This window comes from Silurus meridionalis, chromosome 5, assembly GCF_014805685.1.
Source record: "Silurus meridionalis isolate SWU-2019-XX chromosome 5, ASM1480568v1, whole genome shotgun sequence".
NCBI classification, from domain to species: Eukaryota; Metazoa; Chordata; class Actinopteri; order Siluriformes; family Siluridae; genus Silurus; species Silurus meridionalis.
This window is the reverse complement of record NC_060888.1, coordinates 22,341,080-22,363,003: the sequence shown is the minus strand read 5'-3', so window position 1 is coordinate 22,363,003 and position 21,924 is coordinate 22,341,080. Positions and strand designations below refer to the sequence as shown.

Here is a 21,924-nt window from a genome sequence, read left to right as displayed (position 1 = left end):
TGTTTCACATTGCAGCTTTGTTCTGCCAGAGTGTGGATCTGTACTTAAAAGAGTTCAACATGAGTTGCTGTGATTTTCTATACACAATACTGTTCTGGAAGTGAAATAAAAAAATATATTAACCTCAGGTAAAGATTTGTCTGAAATGTTCAGCAATTCCAAACTGGGCCTTGCAAATAGATGTGATATAAGGAGAGAGGCAGCAGTCCAGATCTCTAACAAAACAAGCTGCATTTGCTATTGCCTAAGATCTGTTACAGACATGGAAACCTGGAGAGTTAATAATATAGTAGCTCAGAAGGTGAATGAATACTGCCATGTGCTCCATGTGTTTCAGCCTAATCTCTATCTAATATACACTTGTAAACATTTTAAATTACACGTACGCCACCGTCAGGTTAGATGCAGGTGCTAGGATAAAATTTAAACCTCTTGATATCTTTAGTACATTTGAGCCCCCTGCTTTTACTTGTAAAAGGTTCAGAGTGCCAGAGTTTGGGCCTTTGCATGGATTCTAAATATACACAAAATAGACAAAAGTATTGTGGCACCTGGTTTCTCCAGTCATATGTGGTTCTTCCACAAATTGTTAATTGTACAGAACATCTTTGGACGTACAATGACCGGTGCTAAAGCCCTATTCAACCCTATTTAACAGCTCTGGGATGAACTCTGGAACTCTGCACCCCAGACCTCCTCACCCTATACAGTACCTGACTTTACTAACACTCTTGTGGCTGAATGATCAAATCTCTACAAGCACACTTCAAAATCTAGTCTTCCTAAGAAGAGTGGAGGTTATTAACAGCAAATGGGGAGTAAATGTGGAACACGATGTTCAGGAATCACATACAAATCTTCTGTTCAAACTTTTCTCCATACAGTGATAACGAGTGCAAAAAAAAAAAAAGCTTCACAGATATGTAGAGGCAGACACCTTTATATTCTCTTCTTACATTTACATACAAAATGCTCCTTTTTCCATGGATCAAAATTGTAATGAACAAATCTCCCACCTATTTCCCTGCTATGTGAATTCACACATGCTTCAAGTTTGGTCTTATCCAGGGTGAAGTACGAGACCCATTTTTTTTTTTTTCACCCAATGAAAAGAACACAAAAAAAATAAAAAATCAGCAACAGCTCATGGGAACAGCGAAGAGTCCAGTGCTCCGGATACACAACATCCAGAGGAGTTACGCCCAGGCGAACGCTTGCACGTCCACACAGACCCATGTGATCATGTGAATGAACCCGGAGGAGGACGTCTAAACGCCTCTGCTTTGTGTGCATATTAAAGTGAAAGGTGTAGTCTAGTACAGGGCAGACAGAAAGACAGTGACTGAAAGATAAAGACAAACAGGTCATAAAGAGGCTGTAGACAGTTAAATTATTTTTTTTTTTTTAAAGCAAAAAAAAAAAAACACAAGAGAAGGCCAGCCTCTCCGATTCAATAAAACAAATCATGAAGGCACAGCAAAAGAAAAAGGACAAAAACAAGTTGGGGATCAGTAAAACAATTTGGCCAAACTTATATTTTCCATGTACATCTCTTCTTTTTCAAGTGTGTGAAGACACAGTGTTGCTCTGTGAGTGTGTGTGTGAGAGTGTATAGAGTTCTGTATGGTCCTCTGTGCTCTCCCCCTCGCTCTCTCTCTCTCTCTCTTTCACACACATAGTTAGTCTCAGTGGGTTTGCTCTCACAGATACATCTCTTTATCCAGGATGAGCTGCAGGTTCTCTTTCAGAGCTCTGAAGCTGGGCCGCATCGCCGGTTCCAGAGTCCAGCATTGCTTCATGATGTCGTACACAACAGGAGGACAGCCGTCCGGAGCGTCCATCTTGTATCCTTTTTCCACGCGGGGCACTACGTCTTTCAGAGGCTGCGACGAGACACACATTTATACATTCATTGTACAAAAATAAAGAAAATATAATATACAATTGTTTAATTGATAGGTGTAGATTAGGGATGTGCATCTCCATATATGACAACGATGTAATTCGCGTCTCAATGCATAGCCAACGATACGATACGTTGATTATATATATATATATATATATATAGAGAGAGAGAGAGAGAGAGAGAGAGAGAGAGAGAGAGAGAGAGAGAGAGAGAGATAGATAGATAGATAGATAGATAGATAGATAGATAGATAGATAGATAGAGGAGAAATCAATCTGCATATTGGTCACAAACTATTGGTCACTTTTTAAATAATAAAAGTATAAATAAATCACTTTCTGCTGATGCAAATGTTTAAAAACGATGAATCGCAAATCCAAATGCCAACCTGCATCCGATGTACACTTTTTTAAATCGATGCATCACATCGTTAACTTGTATGCCGATTCAACGATGCTAATCGGCGGAGCCTACCATCCCTACTATAGACACACGTATATAATTATGGACTATTCTGCCCCCTGCTGGAGACTGCCGAGTGCAGGGAAATTTGACTTGTTTAGTCCATAAGAAGAATTTTGTTTAATTTTATTGCAAAGAATATATGTGATTTAAGCAACACCACATGGACAGTAACCAGAGTACCGGGACTCTAGAGATATAGCAGAACCTACTGCGCAACCTCCTAAACACAAAAGGACATGCTGTTATAGGAAATTACTGAGCAACAGAGCAGTATGATACACTGCCATTCCAAAGCTCATAGCAATTTGCTAATGCTACTACTTGTAATCTGTGTATAGTTACACGTAATTGTTTGAAGTGAAGAAAAGAGTGCAGGCAAGGTGGAGTGGGTGGAGAAGAGTGGCATGAGTGATTTGTGATAGAAGGATTTCTGCAGGAGTGAGAGGGGAAAGTTAATAGGACGGTGATGCGACCTGCTTTTTTGTATGGTTTAAAGACAGTGGCATAAAGACAGGAGGTGGAGCTGGAGAACTGACGAGGATGGACAGGATCAGAACCAAGTGCAGGCAGGACGTTTTGGAGAAAAGGTGAGGGAAGCGCGATTGAGATGGTTTGATCATGTGCAGAAGATGGACACAAGGTAGATCGGTAGAAGAATGCCGAGGATGAAGCCAACATGCAGGAGAAAAAATGGAGGTTTATAGACGTGGTGAGGGAAGACATGCAGGTAGTTGGTTTGAAAGAGGCAGAGGAAATGGAGGCGGACGATCTGCTGTGGTGACTCAAAAATGGAGCAGCCGAAATAAGAAGGGTTGCACTTGTTGGTGCACTCAGTGGTGTTTAAAGTGTGTGTGTGAAACAATTCACGCAGCTGCACCAGACTCTCTTTTTAAAATCTCCCTTCAGTAAAACTAAAAACTGTTGCTTTTGTCACTCTCACAGTAAACAACAATTACAAATTTCTTCCTTTCTGCAGGAAATACAGGAGTAAATAAACTCTTTAAAGTAAAGAATACTTACAATTCTTGGGTACGGTACACGGCCAAAGGAATAGATCTCCCAGAGCAATATTCCATAACTCCATACATCTGACTTGGTGGAGAATTTCTGTTCAGATACACAGAAATGACAGAATTTAGCCGTGGCCTTTATTACAACTGTCTGCAGTAGATCACACACAAACAGTCACACACACTCACACTCATGCTCACGGTCACACACTACCTTCTCTCTCAGAGCTTCAGGGGACGTCCATTTGATGGGCAGCTTAGCCGTGTCCTGAGTGGACGATGCCTCCTTGGTTAAACCAAAATCGCTGACTTTAGCGATGTTGTCCTCCGAGACTAAAACATTCCGAGCTGCCAGATCTCTATGGACAAAGTTGTTACTCTCCAGATACTCCATGGCGTCACACACATTCCTACACAGAGGGGCAGAGAGACCATATTTCAATCCTAATTACAATAACTGCTCAAAGGATTGCAATAACTGGAAAACGGATGTGTGTCATTTTAAAATACCTGGTCCACATGACCTTAAATATTATTCTTCCAAAATCTTTGACCTATATCTACCATATCCCTTAGTGTGTGTGTGCGAGCAATGATTATTACGACAAATTTAATCATTTCTCAGTACAGAAAGTAGTAAAGGTTGACCGAGTAACCGGTTTTGCCGATTGAATTGGTACTGATAGTTGATTGCTGGAACTATCGGCTATCTGCAAAAATCCATAGACAGTTTTTCCGGCTTTCTGTCCACTGTCATTACAAGTGGCTGATCACTGACGCCACATTGTTTTTTTTTGTTTTTGTGTATATGTAAACCTGTGCACTGCACGGAGAGCGCTATATTCTATTTGTTAAATATCTCATTCTATTTAGTAATGAATTGATTCATATTTATTTCCTTCAGCACATGTTCATGATTTAGCATTGTTTATTTTTTATGTTTTTTATTAAAGTTCTGTACTATTTTACATAGCGTTATGTTTAAGTTTTTCTTTTTTTTTTAAATCCAGTATCCACTTTAAAAACTATCGGTTGATTAATCGGTTATTGGAAAGTACGGCCTTTTCACTCCAAACTCAATTACAATAAAAGGAACAACATGTATGGATGAGATGAGATGAACTACTTTTCAGCAGGAAGATTCTTTCCCATGTGCACTTCACTTTCTCTTTATGAAATAGATAAAGAGAGCAGTGTTCCTCTGCCACTGACTAAAAAAAACTACTAAAGACAAATGAAAATGATCTGCATGGCATGGTTACAATCATTGTTGTTAAAATCCAGAAAGATTTCAGATTCTTAACACCCTCCCATAACCCCAATCTATACTGGACTTCTTACTACACTTCCTCTATTTCCTCTACTTGTGCAATATCAAGGCCAAGTGCAATATTTTTTTTTATTTTAATAATCACTGCAATCACTTCACTAAAATGTCATTGTGTGTCATGGGCCAATCAGAATGGTTTTCTGTGCTTGGTCATCTAGTTGTGTTATGTGTAATCATGTTTATTTTATCTGTGTTGCATATCATGTTGTATGGTTCATGTCTCATACAGTCCAGCGTTGCTGCACAGTGTCTGTTTACTCTAATAAAAATATCAAGATTCCTCCATTTGCTTATTGGTGCTACAGAAAAAAAAATTCGACTTATTTTGTATTATTATCAAGTACTTACTAATTATTGTCTCCGTTTGCACGACGCAAAAAAAACGTTTGCGAACACTACGAACCATTGAGACGTTTGCAATAAGTTTTACAAGAGTATTCCTCAAACTTTACTTCTCTCAAACCAGATTTGAACACTCACATAGAGAACTTGATCAAACAATCTCCTCCGATAACAGTGCGTCCTCTGGAGCGGAGGTAGTCCACCAGGCTTCCCTGCAGAGAAACGGTCACTCTGTATTAATGTAGCCTTCCATGCTATGTGTTTAAGTTTCATGCAGTCAAAAACATCACTGTGCTAATGCAGTTAACCTAAAAGCTTTGGAAAATGGATTTAAAAACTGTACAGTGTCAATGCAATGCGAGTTTAAATTAGAATTAGAATACTTTATTCATATTTAAATAAATATGCATATTAAGTTATATATTAATTGAAATGAAATGTCCAGCAGTAGTGAAACAAATGGCAAAAAACTTATGTACTTTTAATTAAGTGAAAGTTTAAAGGGGGCTACTTTTACTAGTCATATTTTACTGAGTGTAACTACCGTGTTTCCCTGAAAATAAGACCAGGTCTTATACAAGTCTTTGCTCCAAAATAGTTTTTTGGGGGGATGTCATATTCTTATCTACAACAATCTAGGGGTACATTTATTAATATATGGTACAAAAATCTATATATCATCCATTTTATTCATTATCCACCCGCTTGGGTATTTAAAAAAAAACACAGTAATTATAATGTATATTACCGGTATTATATCAATATTTTATTACAATCATTATTATATTTTAATTTTATATTACGATAACTATTATTGTTATATCAAAATTTTAGCTACACTATCGTGTATTGAATCGTGTTACTTTAAATGCCGGCTGATGATCATAACTATTTATTTTGCTTATTTTCGGGGTAGGGCTTTTATTGGGGGGACCTTGAAAAAAAAAAATCATGCTAGGGCTTATTTCTGGGAGATGTCTTATTTTTAGGGAAAAACTAATTTTACTTAAGTACTTCGTCCACCACTGGTGCTGGATAAATATGGTTCCTGACACTGACCTTAGACATGTACTCTGTGACAATGAACAAACTGCCTTTTTCCTCTACGATCACTCCCAACAGCTGCACCAGGTTATTGTGTCTCATTTGCCTACATTGGGGGGAAAGGGGAAGAAAAAAAAACAATGTCCACGAAGCGTTTCCACAAAAAATACAGGAGTAAATGTTGACTGATGTGTGTACTTCTTGTTTGTGACCACTGGAGCTTCACGGAAATTTCAAACCCAACTCACGTCATGACCGAGGCCTCTGCGATGAAGGCCTGCGCTGTGGCGTCATGTTTGATGCACTTCACGGCCACTTTATTGCCTCTGTAATCTCCCACCATAACATCTGCGCAAAACATTGCACGTCATTCCCCGGACGATTAGAGTCATGCTTGGATTTTCTCAGATCTTATCTTTTTTTGATGGATATGTTGCCCTCTCTAGCCTTTTAACCTGCACAAGTATTAGATTCAAATCCAGGAAGTGATGAATAAACAATAACGCTAAGCAGTCATCTTAGGGCAGCGGAAATATAAACAATATCGTTTTGAAACATCTTAGAGCACTTAGCAGCCAGTGGACGGCTTCGTCATTAGAGAATGCTTTTACGTGCTAATTATTCGCTGTGAATGTGCTTAAAGTGTAAAGTGGATAGTCTTCGATAGACCGTGTGTGAAACTTGCCTCCGAATTCACCCTTTCCAATAGATTGAATGAGTTTCAGTTCCTTGAGGTTCAGTGCCCATCCACCTGTGCAACACAAACAGGAAGTGTGAATAGCTGCGAGCATTAAACCAAAAAGACACAAGAAAGAAGCTTTACATATCAGTAGTGTTCTTCTATACGGTATAAAACCACCCTGCTAACATGTAAATGCTATGTATGTCATGCAAGTATGATCATTCTGCATTGAATCTGCACTGTACCAATCTCAGGGCACAGAAAGAACCCTGACCTGTACGCCTTCTCAAAAAACCTTATACAATGTTCTGAAAAAGATTTTACAACAATCATTATAAAGGAGCTTAGAGAAACATCCAGTATCAGCACACCCTGGATGGCACATCAGTCCATCACAAAGCACTGTTCATATACTCTTAAGGTCGATTTAAAGACTCTGGTCCACCAAATTGCATGTTTTTTTGGAGGTCGGAGAAAAAAAAAAAAAAGTGTTTCTGAGAATCGGCTCAATTCCCATGCAATTATTTTCCAATCAGAATGCATTGGAGATGCAGAACTTTAGCCAAAACTGTTCCCAACTCCAATTTGACGTAGCAAGATTCATTGGCATAAAAGTTAACGACGTGATGCATTGATTTAAAAACGTGTGCATGGGATACAAGTGGGCATTTGTATCGTGTTGTGTTGTTTTTAACATATTTGCAATGTCTATATAACGAATTGTCAGTGCGCTATACTTTAATATTTAGAAAGATATTATTAATCTGTGACCAATATTTTATACGTAGATAGATTTCTCCTCTCTAAACTGTTTCTGAAGTGTGTTCTCTCATCACCACTGCGTGAATACGACTCATCACAACACTACGGAGACCGAGGCGTGTCCTGAGAGTCACATAGAATATACACACATCAGACATAACATTATCATCACCTGACTAATATTGTGTTGGTTCCCCTTTTGCTGCCAAAACAGTCCTGAGGCATCAAGCATCAACACCATAACGTCTTCAGTAATTGAGATACACTTGCATGCATGTGCAACTGTATCTCCCCATGTGCATCAATAAGCCTTGGCTGCCCATGACCACTGTTCTCTCCATGGAGCACTTTTGATAAACACTGACCACTGCAGATTGAGAATATCCCACAAGAGCGGCAGTATTAAAGATGCCCTGACCCAGTCATGTAGATATCACCATTAGGTCTTTGTCTAATGTTCTCACTCAAATCCTTACGCTTGCCCATTTTTCCTGTTTCTAACACATCAACTTTTTAAAATAGTTTAACATGGCAGAGGTAGAGCTGTATCTTGCTGGAGACAGAACAGAAACTTTTTTTCTATTTCTTTTACACTACAAAATCCTGTTGATCACTGTGTACCATATTTAATTGCATTGCATCAAATTTTTTTCCATTGCATCATAGTGCATTGAATGGCATTGTGTTGAATTAAATCGAAATCAGATCGCACACTGCATCGTAATGGGGTGAATCGTATCGCATTCGGTAGTATCAGTAGCGCCTTCATATGTGTCTTTATTTCATTGCAGGCTATGTGTCGAGACGCGAATCGCATAGGACTCAGTTATGGCGATGCACATACTTAATTCCCATAATGTATATTACTTTACACTGTAATATTATTAATACATACATTAATACGTCTGCATCAATTTGTATCTCATTCAGTCTACACATGTATAGAGAATATCATACATATCATGCCTGATCACATGATCAGGAAACTTTCACAAAAACAAGAGGTGAAAAAACAACCCCAACAAGGACACAAGAGTCTGATTAATGAAAGAAGGAATGGAGGACATTCTGTGCTCTTACTTCTGGAGAACTCATCCTGCTGCCACTGTTCCCTCCATGAGCTTGGGTTTCATGAGTCTGGTGCAAAGCCCGTCTGCGTCTTTTGTGTAGTGCTGCACACAAACACCAATAAGAAGTGGGTTAGACATGTTGACATCAACTGCAGATTTGTCTCCACCTTTATCAGAAAGACATTCATACACTGGGCTCAAAGATTTTTAGATTTCTTAAATATTTCAAACCAACAAAGTGAATGTTCAATACCTTGAATATTTAAATGCGCTACACTTTCCCACTGGGATTAATAAAGTGATCGATCTCTCTCTATCTAATCTGCACTGCTTTGTACAAAAGATCAGATTTTTCCATGTCTCATCTCTTCTCTTCTCTTGATATATTTGATCTAAAATAGATCAGAGAGGTTTTGGCACAAACTTGTGGCAGCCCGAGTGCATGCTGTCAAAATGGGACGAACCGAATACTCTGACATTTGTGTGAATATTTCAAAGGCTTTACTTTCCACTATAGTAAAAAGGGTTTAACCCCTTTCTTCAGAAAGACACATTCGCACATGCAGACTACTCTCAGGCTTCATGCATCAAAGCTTTTGTAGATTTTTTTTTCGAGCAGAAGATAATGTAACCAGTGCAACAGAAACGTAACAGTTGTGCCTCATAAATGTCTGACCTTCCTCTTTGTCACTTCCTTTTCATCAACTTTTCCAGGAACTGAATTGCAGGCAGCAGGTGAGACGACGCCATGTACGTGATACCACACCATCCATAACAAATCACACAGATACCAAACCTGCACCTGATACCCAGGCTGATGATCACGCAATCAATCACTGAACTCCATGGCAAAGCAACCTTGTTTATCATCAAGCTCATGCTGTGAGTTCTTTACTGCTTAATGCTATATGCTTAAGTGAACCAGGACTGAAAGATCAATGAAGAAGGATTTCACCGCCATTTACGAATAATGGGTCTTACTGAGCACGCTGAGGCTGAAGGAGCTGGTGCTTTTAAAAAAAATAACAGTTGGGTGTAGAGAGTGGAAGAAAGAAAGAGAAAGAAAGCAGGAAGCAAGATCTGAGTACATATATAACACATAAACCACTACTCAGCACTTTGTCCAAGTTACACTGAATGTAAAAACGAGTTGAAACACCCGAAACCTTAAACTATTTCTGGTGCCGTTTTTTTTTCCTTCTCTGAATGGTGAGCCGAGCTCAAAGCTCAGAGAATTTTTGCATGACATTTGTGAGGCAATAAAGTCTCAGCAGATTATAAACTCGTACTATACTCATGCACACACTGAGCAGGCAAAAAAGCATTATGAAGGCCTGTGCATATGCATGTGTTTGTGTGTGTGCGTGTGCATGCGCGGGCATGTATGCACTTTAAAACTGTATGCGTTTCCTGACGCCTCGAACAGAAGTTCTTTCTGCCTTTGTGGCTGTGTCTGAAGTTGGCTGCTTCCTGTTTTGGCTATTTTGAGCCAGTCTGTGAACATCATTTAAAAACGGTGTATGTTGGGGAGGATTCTGAAACTAAAAAAAGACATTAGGAATTCAGCAATTCGAGCAGATCAGATACAAGAAGTATTTTAGTCCTACTTCGTGAATATTGTGTAACATTTGCCCTGCTGAAAAATGTATAATGTATTAATTCTAAAAAAAATGTGACTCAGACAATTACAATAAACATCACAAAGCTAATCAGACAATTTAGATTTGATCGATTCTGGTCATGTACAATCGGGTATTTCAGTTTTAAAGTGCATTACAGGTCACAGAAATGGAAGAAGTTTGCTGAATTGCTGAAAAAACTTTCCGAGTTAATACTGGTTGCATGTTAACAGCTTTTTGACTACGTGTCTATTTCCTGAAGATGGCCACTACAACTAAATGAAACACTTCAGAACGTGTTTAAAACAAACAAACAAAAAAAAACTGTTGAGATAAAAAGGAAACACTTTTTGGTATAAACTTGCTGTATGCTGCTTTGTTCTAAAAGTTAGCATTCGCTGCTAAACATATGCTAATCATGTATTTTTTCCTTGTTGTCCACATGAAGATACCATGTAGAAACGATTAAGACAGAACTAGCCATTTAGACACACTTCATATTTTGACCATAAACGCAACATTAAATAACAACGTTACAATGCAATAGTGGCTTTGGCTTAAATACTGAAGAATTAAAGCTGGAGGACTTTTTTAACTGGGAGAATCGATTTTTTGGTTTCCTTCTGTGAAATGCACAATAGTGACCCTTGCCAAATGTCTATTTATGGAAGCCGGGAAGCTATGTCGGCCCTGCCTTTACAAACCGGAGCCAGTGTTACTTCATGCTGCTTCCTATAAGACACTTTAAGCCTTCATGTCTTTCTGAACTGCTGCATAATATGAATGATAATATTCGCTGATTCCATCGGCAAAAATGTTAACGTGATGCATCGAAAAAAAAAAAAAAAAAGTGCATCGGACAGAAGTATCACGATGCATCTTTTAAACATATTTTTTAGTGGTAAAAAACAATTTATTTATATATCATTATTAGTAAATGCGCTATACGTTCATTTCATTTCATTATACTATCATTTACAAAGTGGCCGATAATTTGTGCCCAATATTTCTATACAGATCGATTTCTCCTTGCTAACTGTGTCTCAAGCGCGTTCTCTCAGCACCACTGCTGCTACGTGAATATGACGCATCACAGACCGTCTAACGTGACCGAGGTGTGGCCCGAGAGTCACATAGAATACAGATTAACATGGCAGAGGTAGAGCTGCGTCTTCCTGCAGACAGAACAGGAATCTTTTTCATTTCTTTCGCACTACAAAAGCCTGTGTGAAAATGCTGTGCGTTAGAAGTCAGAAGACACTTCAGTAAATTGATGATTTGCTGTCGGTCTGAACCAAAGGAATAAAAGTGAACTATCTTTACATATTGAAGTGCATAGCATCATATTTTTGTTCCCCATTGCATCGAATTGCATGGTGTTGAATCAAATCGAAAACAGATCGCGCTGCATCATGATAGGGTGAATAGTGTTGCATCGCATCGGTAGCTGCTGCATATATATCTTTAATGTATTGTATCATTGGGAAACACATTTCGAGGGACGCGCTATCTACCCTCCTCCGCATGCACCTGGGTACAGCTCTGTGAGTCGGTCATTTCACTCAAACACAGAGCATTGATCATTTCACTATTTCACAGACTCCCTGCCATAGAAGGCTTTGGCAATATAAAGATTCAAATTCACAAGAAACCAACAACGGGTATACAAAGGATATAAAAGCCAATTAGCAACAATTATAATGTTATGATTATGCAGGCTTTCTTCTGTAAAACCCCAATTCTTTTCTCAGGTAGTAAACAGATATTTGTTTCATTTTGGGTTAATGTTTACAGCTACAGTATGTGGCAAGAGACACGTAATATAAAGTAAGAGTGCAAAATAATTAATCCGAAGCAGCCTGTGCCGAAACAACCCTGAAACCCCAGACTTTTATGTGAGCCTGACCTCGACGAGCTGCATCAGGTTCTCGAAGTACACCTCCTCGTCGATGGAGAGTTTCCCGTTGTGGTAGATGATGCGGTAGTGCTCCACTTTGCCCTCGGAGCTCACACACAGCGTGTAGTCTCCGGGGAAGTTGGTGCTCTCGCGCACCAGGTACAGCCCCGTCTCGGGTGGGTAGAGCAGTCTCTCGGCCTGGTCACGTGTTATCTTACCATGGAACCATCTGAAGGAAAGCGGGAAGAAAAAACAAACAGCAACATAAACAACACTGAACATGACCAACACCGAGAAGCATATTATACTTTTTAAAGTGTATATCATTTTTTTGCTCGTCCTTATTAAACATAATCTACAGCCATGTTGATAAATAAAAGGGAATCGAGAACATTTGAGATCGGCTTCAAATGTAAAGTACAACTTGTCTGGTCTAACTGTGTACGTATTTCTCCTAAACTTCCATTTAGCATAAAAAAAATAAATTTATAAATGCAAATTAAAAAGCAATAAAACTATTTAGCAGAATAATTGGGATAATGGAGATAAATAGTCAGTGGTGGCTTGTTCTTAGGAACAGGTATAGGAGAGGGTTAACATTTACACCAGCCGTTTAGAACAATCCATATTTAATAACAAATAGTCATCGTTAAAAAGCCCTTAACAAAAATGAGAATTACATCACAAAGTGCTAAAAGCCCCTTTGGAGAAACAATCACTTTTCTATGATGCTTGCTTTTCAGTGGAAGGAGAAACCGTTAACAGACCTATAATGAACGGGTTGCCAGATTGGGCTAGTTTGAGGTACTCCACAGCTGCCAAGATTTTTTGAACAAAAGAAATCAGAATTTATTACATTTCCCCCCCAAAAATCTAATTATATGTTAATACAGTATTCTATATTTCTAATAAGAAAACATGTTGATAAAAAGATTGGGAAAGTCGGATTTTAGAGTAATGGCTGTACATCAGATATATACAGGTAACTGTATGATTTTTTTGAGTGTGTGTGTTTTGTATGTGTTTTTTTTTTTAGAAGTCAACTCTAATATGTCTCAACCTTATGCTAGATAGTATACTGAATATATTGTTGACTCTTAACTTCTTATTAAAAATCCACTAGCATAAGGCAACCTCATGACTTCATTTAGTTAAAAACAAATGTCGTTATTACCAACAAAACCTACTGTTACAAACTACTGGTGATTTTCATGACATATGGTTTTATTTAGAGGCAAAAAACCCTTAAGACAAAAAAAATACAAATTTTAAAAAATGTAAAAAAAAACAACAACAAACAAACAAACAAACAAACCAAAAAAAAAAAACCACATGCAAAAAAATTTCATTCTAACGACCCTACTGGTGGTTTAAGCTGTGGAAAACAAAAATACATGCACTAACACACATTTATTTAGCTATCCTTGTGAGGACCACATTTATTGACAATAATTAATGAAAATACGTAAAGCCACGCTGCACCGAAATCGAATCCTCTGCTTAAATTCAACAACCAAATGAAAACCTGCAGCTTCGGTAAAAATAAAGAAATCTCCAGTTTTTCTAATGAGAACCAGCCAATTGTCCCCACAAGCTCGAAAAACCGCCAGATATTGCTTACTCTGTGGAGACATTTGATCCCAACAAGGATATAAACACACAGAACACAGTAACACTCGAGTTCAAGACGAGAAAAGAAAAATTACAGGGTTCCAAAAGGAGCACAGCGTCGGACGCTTCTGCTGAGACTCTGGCATCAGAAGCATGCAATCTGCGTTTTTCAATTCCCATTGAATCGTACCCCTCAAACAGAAACCTGAATACTGAAAAGAAAAGAACGAAACCTGTGCACAATTTGCTGCACTGAAGTACTGTAGTTGTGAAGCTTGTGTGTAAAACATGTATAGAGCAGTTCAGAGCTGCTTGAATAATGAATAAAACGATTGCAGGTATTCAATTAATAATTCGTTCAAAAATCCACAATGTTCAAATCCTAATTATTCAGTTAAAGAATGAAACCGTTCTATTATTTACTCAGGTTCATATTTACACAAAATTTGCTTTTATATTGCACACTATAAAATCATCTATCGAAATTTCCATTCTTTGTATTAACATTAATCACAGTAATGAATTAGCTCTTTAAATGCTGTATGCAACATGAACATGACCATAGTCTAAATCCATAAAGAAAAGATAACGGTTTCATGAAATTCTTGATTCTGATTGGTCCAAACATGTGGATTCATTTTCTATTATAGTAGCAGCATGGCTCAGAAGGAAGTTTCAGCTGCAGCATGAAAGAGAATTTAATACCCAAAGTTCTCGCTTTAATGCCTATTGTTCGTTTGTTTTTGCTCACAGGAAGTCATATGGTAGGCGATATTACATCACAAGAACCTAATAATAAAAGGATGTTTCGAAAACCTTGAATCATTCATGTGAAGATTTATTTACTTATTTATTCAGGAGACTCTCAGAACACGTTTCACGGAAATCAAACCAAATGTGAGCGCTTTGTAATGATCATAGCGCTTTTCCCTGGTGTGGGAAAGTCTGTAGAGCGGCAGTCTGTAGATGCTTTCTGAGGTCTTTGTTGTGCATTTGGTCTCACAGTTTTGAAGAGTTGTTTAAAACATAAATAACTTGCCTTGCGAACGATTAAATGGAACAGTTTAAAAACACGATATGTCGCCAATGAATAAAAATAAAATGGCGATTTGAAGCTGCACTATATGAAGATTAACAAACCGATTCCTTTAGAGGACGGTTATATGGTCCTATATTTCACGTTAGACAACTTCCGCCTAGATTTTTGGGTGTGAAGCTCATAAATTAATGTTGCGCAATTAATACAAACAAATTGTAAAATGAAAACTCAGTTGTATTCTGATAAAAAAAAAAAAATACATCAAAATGTGCGGTTAGTAAATCTTTTCCAAAATTGTCCCAGAATTTCAAACAGCGTATTTTCTAATTGGAACAAAACCTCATATTTTTATCTGTTTACACTGCAGCAAATGATGAATGCAGTGGAAAAAAATCTGTGAAACAAGTTTGTTCCTGTTTTCACCGCAGTTATAAAACATTGCTTCACTTCTCTTAAAGTTCATAAAAAAAACAACAACATAATGCAATGTTTTTGCCGTTTTCGTGTTTTGCCGTAAATCTTCTCCGTAGGGCAGTTTGCTGCTGTGGTGTGATTGATGGGCAGGAATTGAAGAATGACAATTTCCGATGATCTCGATCGATCGGTTTCCTGGTTCATTTACTAACTGGTTTATTTATTACACTGTCCGACGTGTGCTGCTTTTCAACTGCCGACTAGCTGATTTAAATGAGGTGGCAATCGTAAGTGCTGGACACGCTATCAGCAAGACATGTGCCATGAGCATGACTATAGTGAAAGAACATTGATGATATCACTAACGCGTGCACTAAATATAGCTCGTCCCGGCTAAATGTCATGTGTCTGTATTTTCCGGCATGACTGGGTTCAACAATCTTTCTCTCTCTCTCTATATTCAAACATCAATTACTTGGCAGTTTAAATGTCCTCACATATACTATATGGACAAAAGTATTGGGACACCTGGAGGCGCGCACACAGAATATATAAACATCTTTGGATGTGGAAGCATTACATTTTCCCTTCACTTGAACTAGAAACCCCAAACCTGTTTCAGCATGACATTGCCCCTGTACACAAAGCTAGCTCCATGATCATTTTCATGGGTTAGAGTGGAAGATCTTGATTGGCCTGCTAAAAGCTCTGACCTCAACTCTACTGAACACCTTTGGGATGAACTGGAACACTGACTGCACCCCAGACCTCCTCACCTCACCTACATCAGTGCCTGATTTTACTAACACCCTTGTAGCTGAATGAGCACACTCCAAAATCTAGATACATCAAATACAATATTATACAATATTAACAGCAAATGTGGAATGGGATGTTACAAATCTTATCCCTGGGTGTCCACAAACTTGTCCAAATAGTGTAGTTTTAATTTCATACTGAGATTCTTCACAAATACTCAAAAATAACCAAACACACCAGTTTTCAAAGATGCTTTAAAACCCCATAGATAATACACAACATTATCTACACTGTGTATATGTTCGTCACTAACAGAAAGGTGACATTAATAACAAAACTATATTTATAAACAGGGTTTCTGCAGGTTTCACCAAGTCAAATTGAAGACTTAAGACCTTTTTAAGACCATTTAAAGACTAAGAATGAAATTATGACCTACATCACACACAAAACCCTTTTTTTCAAGCCAAGTATCGCTAAACTTGCACTTCCCCATTGCTGAAAAAGTAAAATCCGTTTTACGCATGTGGTACAATTCAAGAGAGCTTCGCTCCAATAACAGAAAGCTGTTGCATGTTGGTCTCATTTGTAGTCATAATACAGATAATTATACTTGAACTTGCGAAAGAAAGAAAGAACTACAACACCATGGAAACTAACAAACAAAAACATGCTAAAGTGCTGCGGGAGCATTTCAATGAGTCATGTAAAGAAGCTTTTTGTCATTTTGAAACCACATATAGCTGACGCAGTACACAGCGAAATGAGACCATGTTCCTCCTGTACCCTGGTGCTTCATTAAACAAGATAAAGCTACATAACAAAAACACAGAGCTAAGGACTAGTAAGTGTCCTCGCCACATAAATTCATAGTGTGTAACCTGGTGCAAACAGTGCAAACACAACACAAAACAGTTTTGGGCAAATACACAAAACAGCGCCACCAGTAAACCTACTTTATATTATACAGTACTGTGTGCAGAGAGAACTGAGTACAGGAGTGTACTTGTAAGTAAACAAAATGTAAACAAAAGGGTTTGTGCAAAACAGCAATAGCAGCAGTCGAGAGCATGTGCAAAAACAGCATGTAAACAGTTTGTATTAGAGCTAGCGTTACATGGACATCGCATGATTTAAAACCTACAACAGTGAATTTGACACTATTTAAGGACTAAAATTTAGATCCTGCAGAAACCCTGTATGAACCTCGCTTCCTTTTATGGCATGTGGCAGACGCTTTTATTCAGACTGTCTTACAATGATCTCACTCTAACCTCTTAACAGTTGAGGATTATTAAGGGCCTTGCTCAAGGGCCCCACAGTGGCAGTTAAGTAATGGTGGGATTTGAACTCACAATCTTCTGATCAGAAGTCCAACATCTTAACTGCTGAGCTACTCCTTGCCCTTAGCCATTATTTCTGTAATTTACTGATATTTTGCTCGATTCTTTTTTTAAAGCTACGTACAAATGTAGTGTTTACATAGGATTCCTATTTACTTGGAAATCTATGCGGTGTGCTTTTTTAGCCACTGAAACATTTACATTTTTAATACAATTATAACAAAAAGCCTAGTTACCCAAATAGTGTTATCAAAAAATAGAAATTAATATTTTGAGGTCACGCATTTCTTTCTATTTATATTTCACTAGATATAAAAAAAAATTAAACACAGTAAAGTGTGTTTATTTCAAGATCTATTTCATACACTGTGTTAAATGTTTATGAAATCAGCATTTATTTATTTAAAATCAAAGCAAATCAGATTTTATTGGTCAGACACACATTCATACAGAGTACGACATGCAGTGAGATTTTTACGACTGTCCAACATATAAATAGAAATAGAGTATAAAAATTCAAAATTCAAAAATAAAGTATAAAAAATATAACATAACTAAGTATAAAAATAGGGATAAAACAAACAGTATACTATACTGAAGGCTACACACACACACACACACACACACACACACACACACACACACACACAAAATATATAAGAGTAAGGCAGAAAGGGATGGATTTGTATATAACAGATATTGACAGAGGTCCAGATTTAACGTCTCCCAGTGTGATTGTCACTAAAGAGTCCATGTGCTGATATTAAAGGGAAACTGTACTGTGCCAGTGTTTGTTTATTTCGAGATTTATTCTATACATTGTGTTAAACGTTTATGAAATAAGCCATTATTTATTTAAGTCATGAAAGGCGTAAAATTTGTGCTTTTAGTCGTAACATATCGGTACTTACGGCATGAGGCTGAGTTTTCCGCCCGACTTGACTCCTTCTCGTTTCTGGACGTAGTTCGCTGGAATGGTTCCCTCTCGTCCCACTGTGTTTTTGGCTTTGTACCAGTTTGGGTCCTGTTATTAAACAAAAAGTGCTGTTTCTGTAACACTGAAGGAGAAACAGGAGTAGCAGCAGGTCTTACAGGAGAAGACACTGAGAATCCAGTAGTGTCGGGAGCATTAATATGGTGTCACACAGGGCAGAGGGGGAAACAACACTTACCTTGGTGACTCCTATAATAGTGAGAACATCTCCTTTACACAGGGGCAGGTCCTGGTCAGTCGTGCCGGGGAAGTTGTACCTCGCTACGCACTCTGTGCCCGGAGGCCAAATCGTCTAATGAGGGGGGAGATGATGCAATGCTGCTTATTCAGTGGACACACAGCAGATCTCAAAACACACACAGACACACATTGCACTCTCTCTCACATGCTGCACACACACCACACACTGTCTCCCCCATTAGACACATACTCGTTCATTTGTGCGTGCACATTCACTACTCCTGTGCATGTGCCCTCTCTCACACACACCTATGCACTCTCTCACCCATGCCCATTCCCTCTCTCACACATGCTCTCTCTCACCCACGCCCATTCCTCTCTCACCCACGCCCATTCCCTCTCTCTCACATGCTCTCTCTCACCCACGCCCATTCCCTCCCTCACACATGCTCTTTCCTCTCTCACATGCTCTCTCTTAACCATGCCCATTCCTCTCTCACACGCCCATTCCCTCTCACACATGCCGTCTCTCACCCATGCCCATTCCCCCTCTCACACACGTGCTCTCTCACCCTTGCTCATTTCCCTGTCACACACGCCTATTCCTCTCTCACACACGCCCATTCCTCTCTCACACACGCCTCTCACACACCCCATGCCCACACTCTCTCCTATAAGCACTCTCTTGACCATGCCCTCTCTCACGCACGCCCATTCCCTCTCGCACGCACGCCCATTCCCTCGCACATGCCCACACCCCTTTCTCGCACACTCCCTCTCTTGCACATGCCCACGCCCTCTCTCATACAAGCCGTCTCTCACATGCCCACTCTCATACAAGCCCTCTCTTGACCATGCTCTCTCGCACATGCCCACTTCCTCTCTTGCACATGCCCTCTCTCACATATGCCCAACCCCTTTCTCTCTCGCACATATCCTCTTTAGTACCTGCTCTCTCTTGCACACACACCCCCACACTCTGAGGGTGTGAGCAAGAGAGAGTATCAACCAAGTAAACCACATAGAAATTGCCGATTTGCTAACATGAAGTCAGTCGGAAATTTCTATGTGGTTTACTTAGTTGATAACGCATGTGCAGTAATAAACCCTGAAGAACCATTTTACGATATCTGATTTTATTTCTAAAACAGATAAAAATCTGGAACATCAACCGATCTTCTTTAGTGGAATCGCTCGACAAAAACAGTAGGAAACGCAAATATCACATAGATAAAGTATTAAAATAAGATAAAGCTAAAGGAAAGTAAGAAAGAAATATTATATTTAAAAAAATCAACCCCCAAAAAGCAAAAAAGGGTTTTACATGTAAAATTATATAATACACAAATATCATGTAAATAAAGTAAAAATATAATAAAAGAAATTGTAAAAATAAAATCAACCCCCCAACAAGTCTAATTACGTGTAAAGATTTCAATCATAATCTTTATGTATTAACAAGATCAGATTTGACTTCGTTCCGCCTAAATTCAATCCACCATTCTGTATCGATATCAAACAAATACTGAATCTTCACTAATAAAAGGTACAGTATGAATAAAAATAGGCAGTTTCAGTTTCTAAACTGGCTGCAAAATTCGTAAATAATTGCAGTTTCAGTATTAAACAAACAAAAAACCATCTTACTTATTATTTATCACTAAACCTCTAATTATTTATCACTAAATCACTAATTTATCACTAAATCACTAATGTAATTGAATGCTAGGCTAATTGAAGGCTAATTATCTTTTAGCAATATATATGCTAAGGGATCACACCGTTCCATTCCAGCTAGCTTTTATTGTTCACTCTCACCTGTACAGCAGACATGGTGAAGTGGGTGGAAGGAAAAACGGAAACAGGGAGAGAGGGAAGGAGAAGATCCTCTCAGTGTCCCAGCAGGTTAAGAAACACCATCAGCACTGAACCAACATCCACCATCAAGTGCGTCCAGAACCTACAAACAGAACGATTAAATTTATTTAAAAAAATAATAATAATAATAAATGTAGAAACAATATATAATACTATGAGAACAGGACAAATGTTTGATCCAGGAATGAGAAGACCTGTGAAATGTCACCCTAGCAGCATGACTTCTTTATTCACCCCCTCATTGCACTGTGTGAGGTGGTGGAGACGCTTTAATGTGCATTCAAAAATGCGTCAAAAGTGACACGCTAGGTTCGTTTGAAGTCCCTCAAATCCCTCCCAGAATCGAACAGAACAAAGCGACCAATCGCTCAGAAGGGAGTGAACTTATAAGTACGAGCAGCTTAATAACAGGAAGCGCAAACACTTTCGAAGAGGAAGTGTCGGCTGCAGATTTTCCGATGCCTCAGACAGGAACTGGGGTTTGTAACAGCACAGCAGAGCAGAGCTGAGAGAGCGACATCGTGTTTCTAAACACGGCTGAAACTCGAGGGAAGATCGGCATCTTCTCAAACCACACTCCAATATCATCAGAGGCACCACGTCAGATTACCATACATGGGCAACAAGAATGCTGAAATATTGTACCACGTGAACGAATACTAAGAAGGCTTGAACATTGTGATATGGCACATCACCGCTGAAAATGGCTTTCCGATTTCAGCCAGCACTTCCTGTTCATAGTTCATGTCATGTAGCCCTGACTATACTTCCTGTTTTCACTGCAATAAGGCCTGCTTTCTGGAAGTTACTTACTGATTCTCGGTGGTCCCAATTAGGCAAGAAAATGAAGTATGTAGACTTTTTTCCGGCACAGACTTGTACACAAACACACACACAGAAAATCACAGACACACAGATTGACCCCGAGAGACATACATTAAGAGAGACACCGAAACAGAAAGACATTTGTAGACACACAGATACGCAAAAAATAAAAGAACAGGCACAGTCAGACACACACACACACACACACACACACACAGGCACAGAGACACACAAACAAAGGCAGACACAGAGACACACAAACACATTAAGGCACAGACACACACAGAGAGACACACACACACACACACACAAAGGCACAGAGACACACACACAAAGGCACAGGGAGTGGTTGTTGAGTGGTTAAGGCGCCGGTTTACTGATCAGAAGGTCGGGGGTTCAAGCCATCGCCAAGCTGCCAGTCTTGGGTCCTTGAGCAAGGCCCTTAACCCTCTGTGCTTCAGGGGCGCTGTATCATGGCCGACCCTGCGCTCTGGCCCCAGCTTCTGAACAAGCTGGGATATGCGAAGAAAGAGTTTTAATGTGCTGTTATGTATATGTGACAAAAAAAAAGGCAATTCTATTCTATTTTATAAATAAACACACACCTGATATTTCATATCCATTCCACAAACATAAAACACAGCGCACAGCCATAATCAGAAATTTTGTGTATCTGCAAGGTTTACAGTATGGGCAAACTTCCTGTGTTGGTCAGAGCGATGTTTCGTGCAGTTAGTGCTCGATCGACATTAGA

General features: G+C 38.8%; 1 protein-coding gene across 1 annotated transcript; it reads right to left on the bottom strand.

Moving 5' to 3' along the window:
* Positions 1-924: 924 nt before the first annotated feature.
* Positions 925-21,331, bottom strand: csk (C-terminal Src kinase). The gene is given in 14 exon segments (XM_046849392.1): positions 925-1,883; positions 3,392-3,478; positions 3,596-3,791; positions 5,192-5,265; positions 6,113-6,203; positions 6,346-6,445; positions 6,783-6,848; positions 8,622-8,641; positions 8,643-8,713; positions 12,137-12,356; positions 18,205-18,317; positions 18,466-18,579; positions 20,286-20,427; positions 20,540-21,331. Coding segments are annotated over 13 exon segments (1,350 nt in total). The 5' UTR covers positions 20,301-20,427; positions 20,540-21,331; the 3' UTR covers positions 925-1,700.
* Between the last annotated feature and the right edge of the window lie 593 nt (positions 21,332-21,924).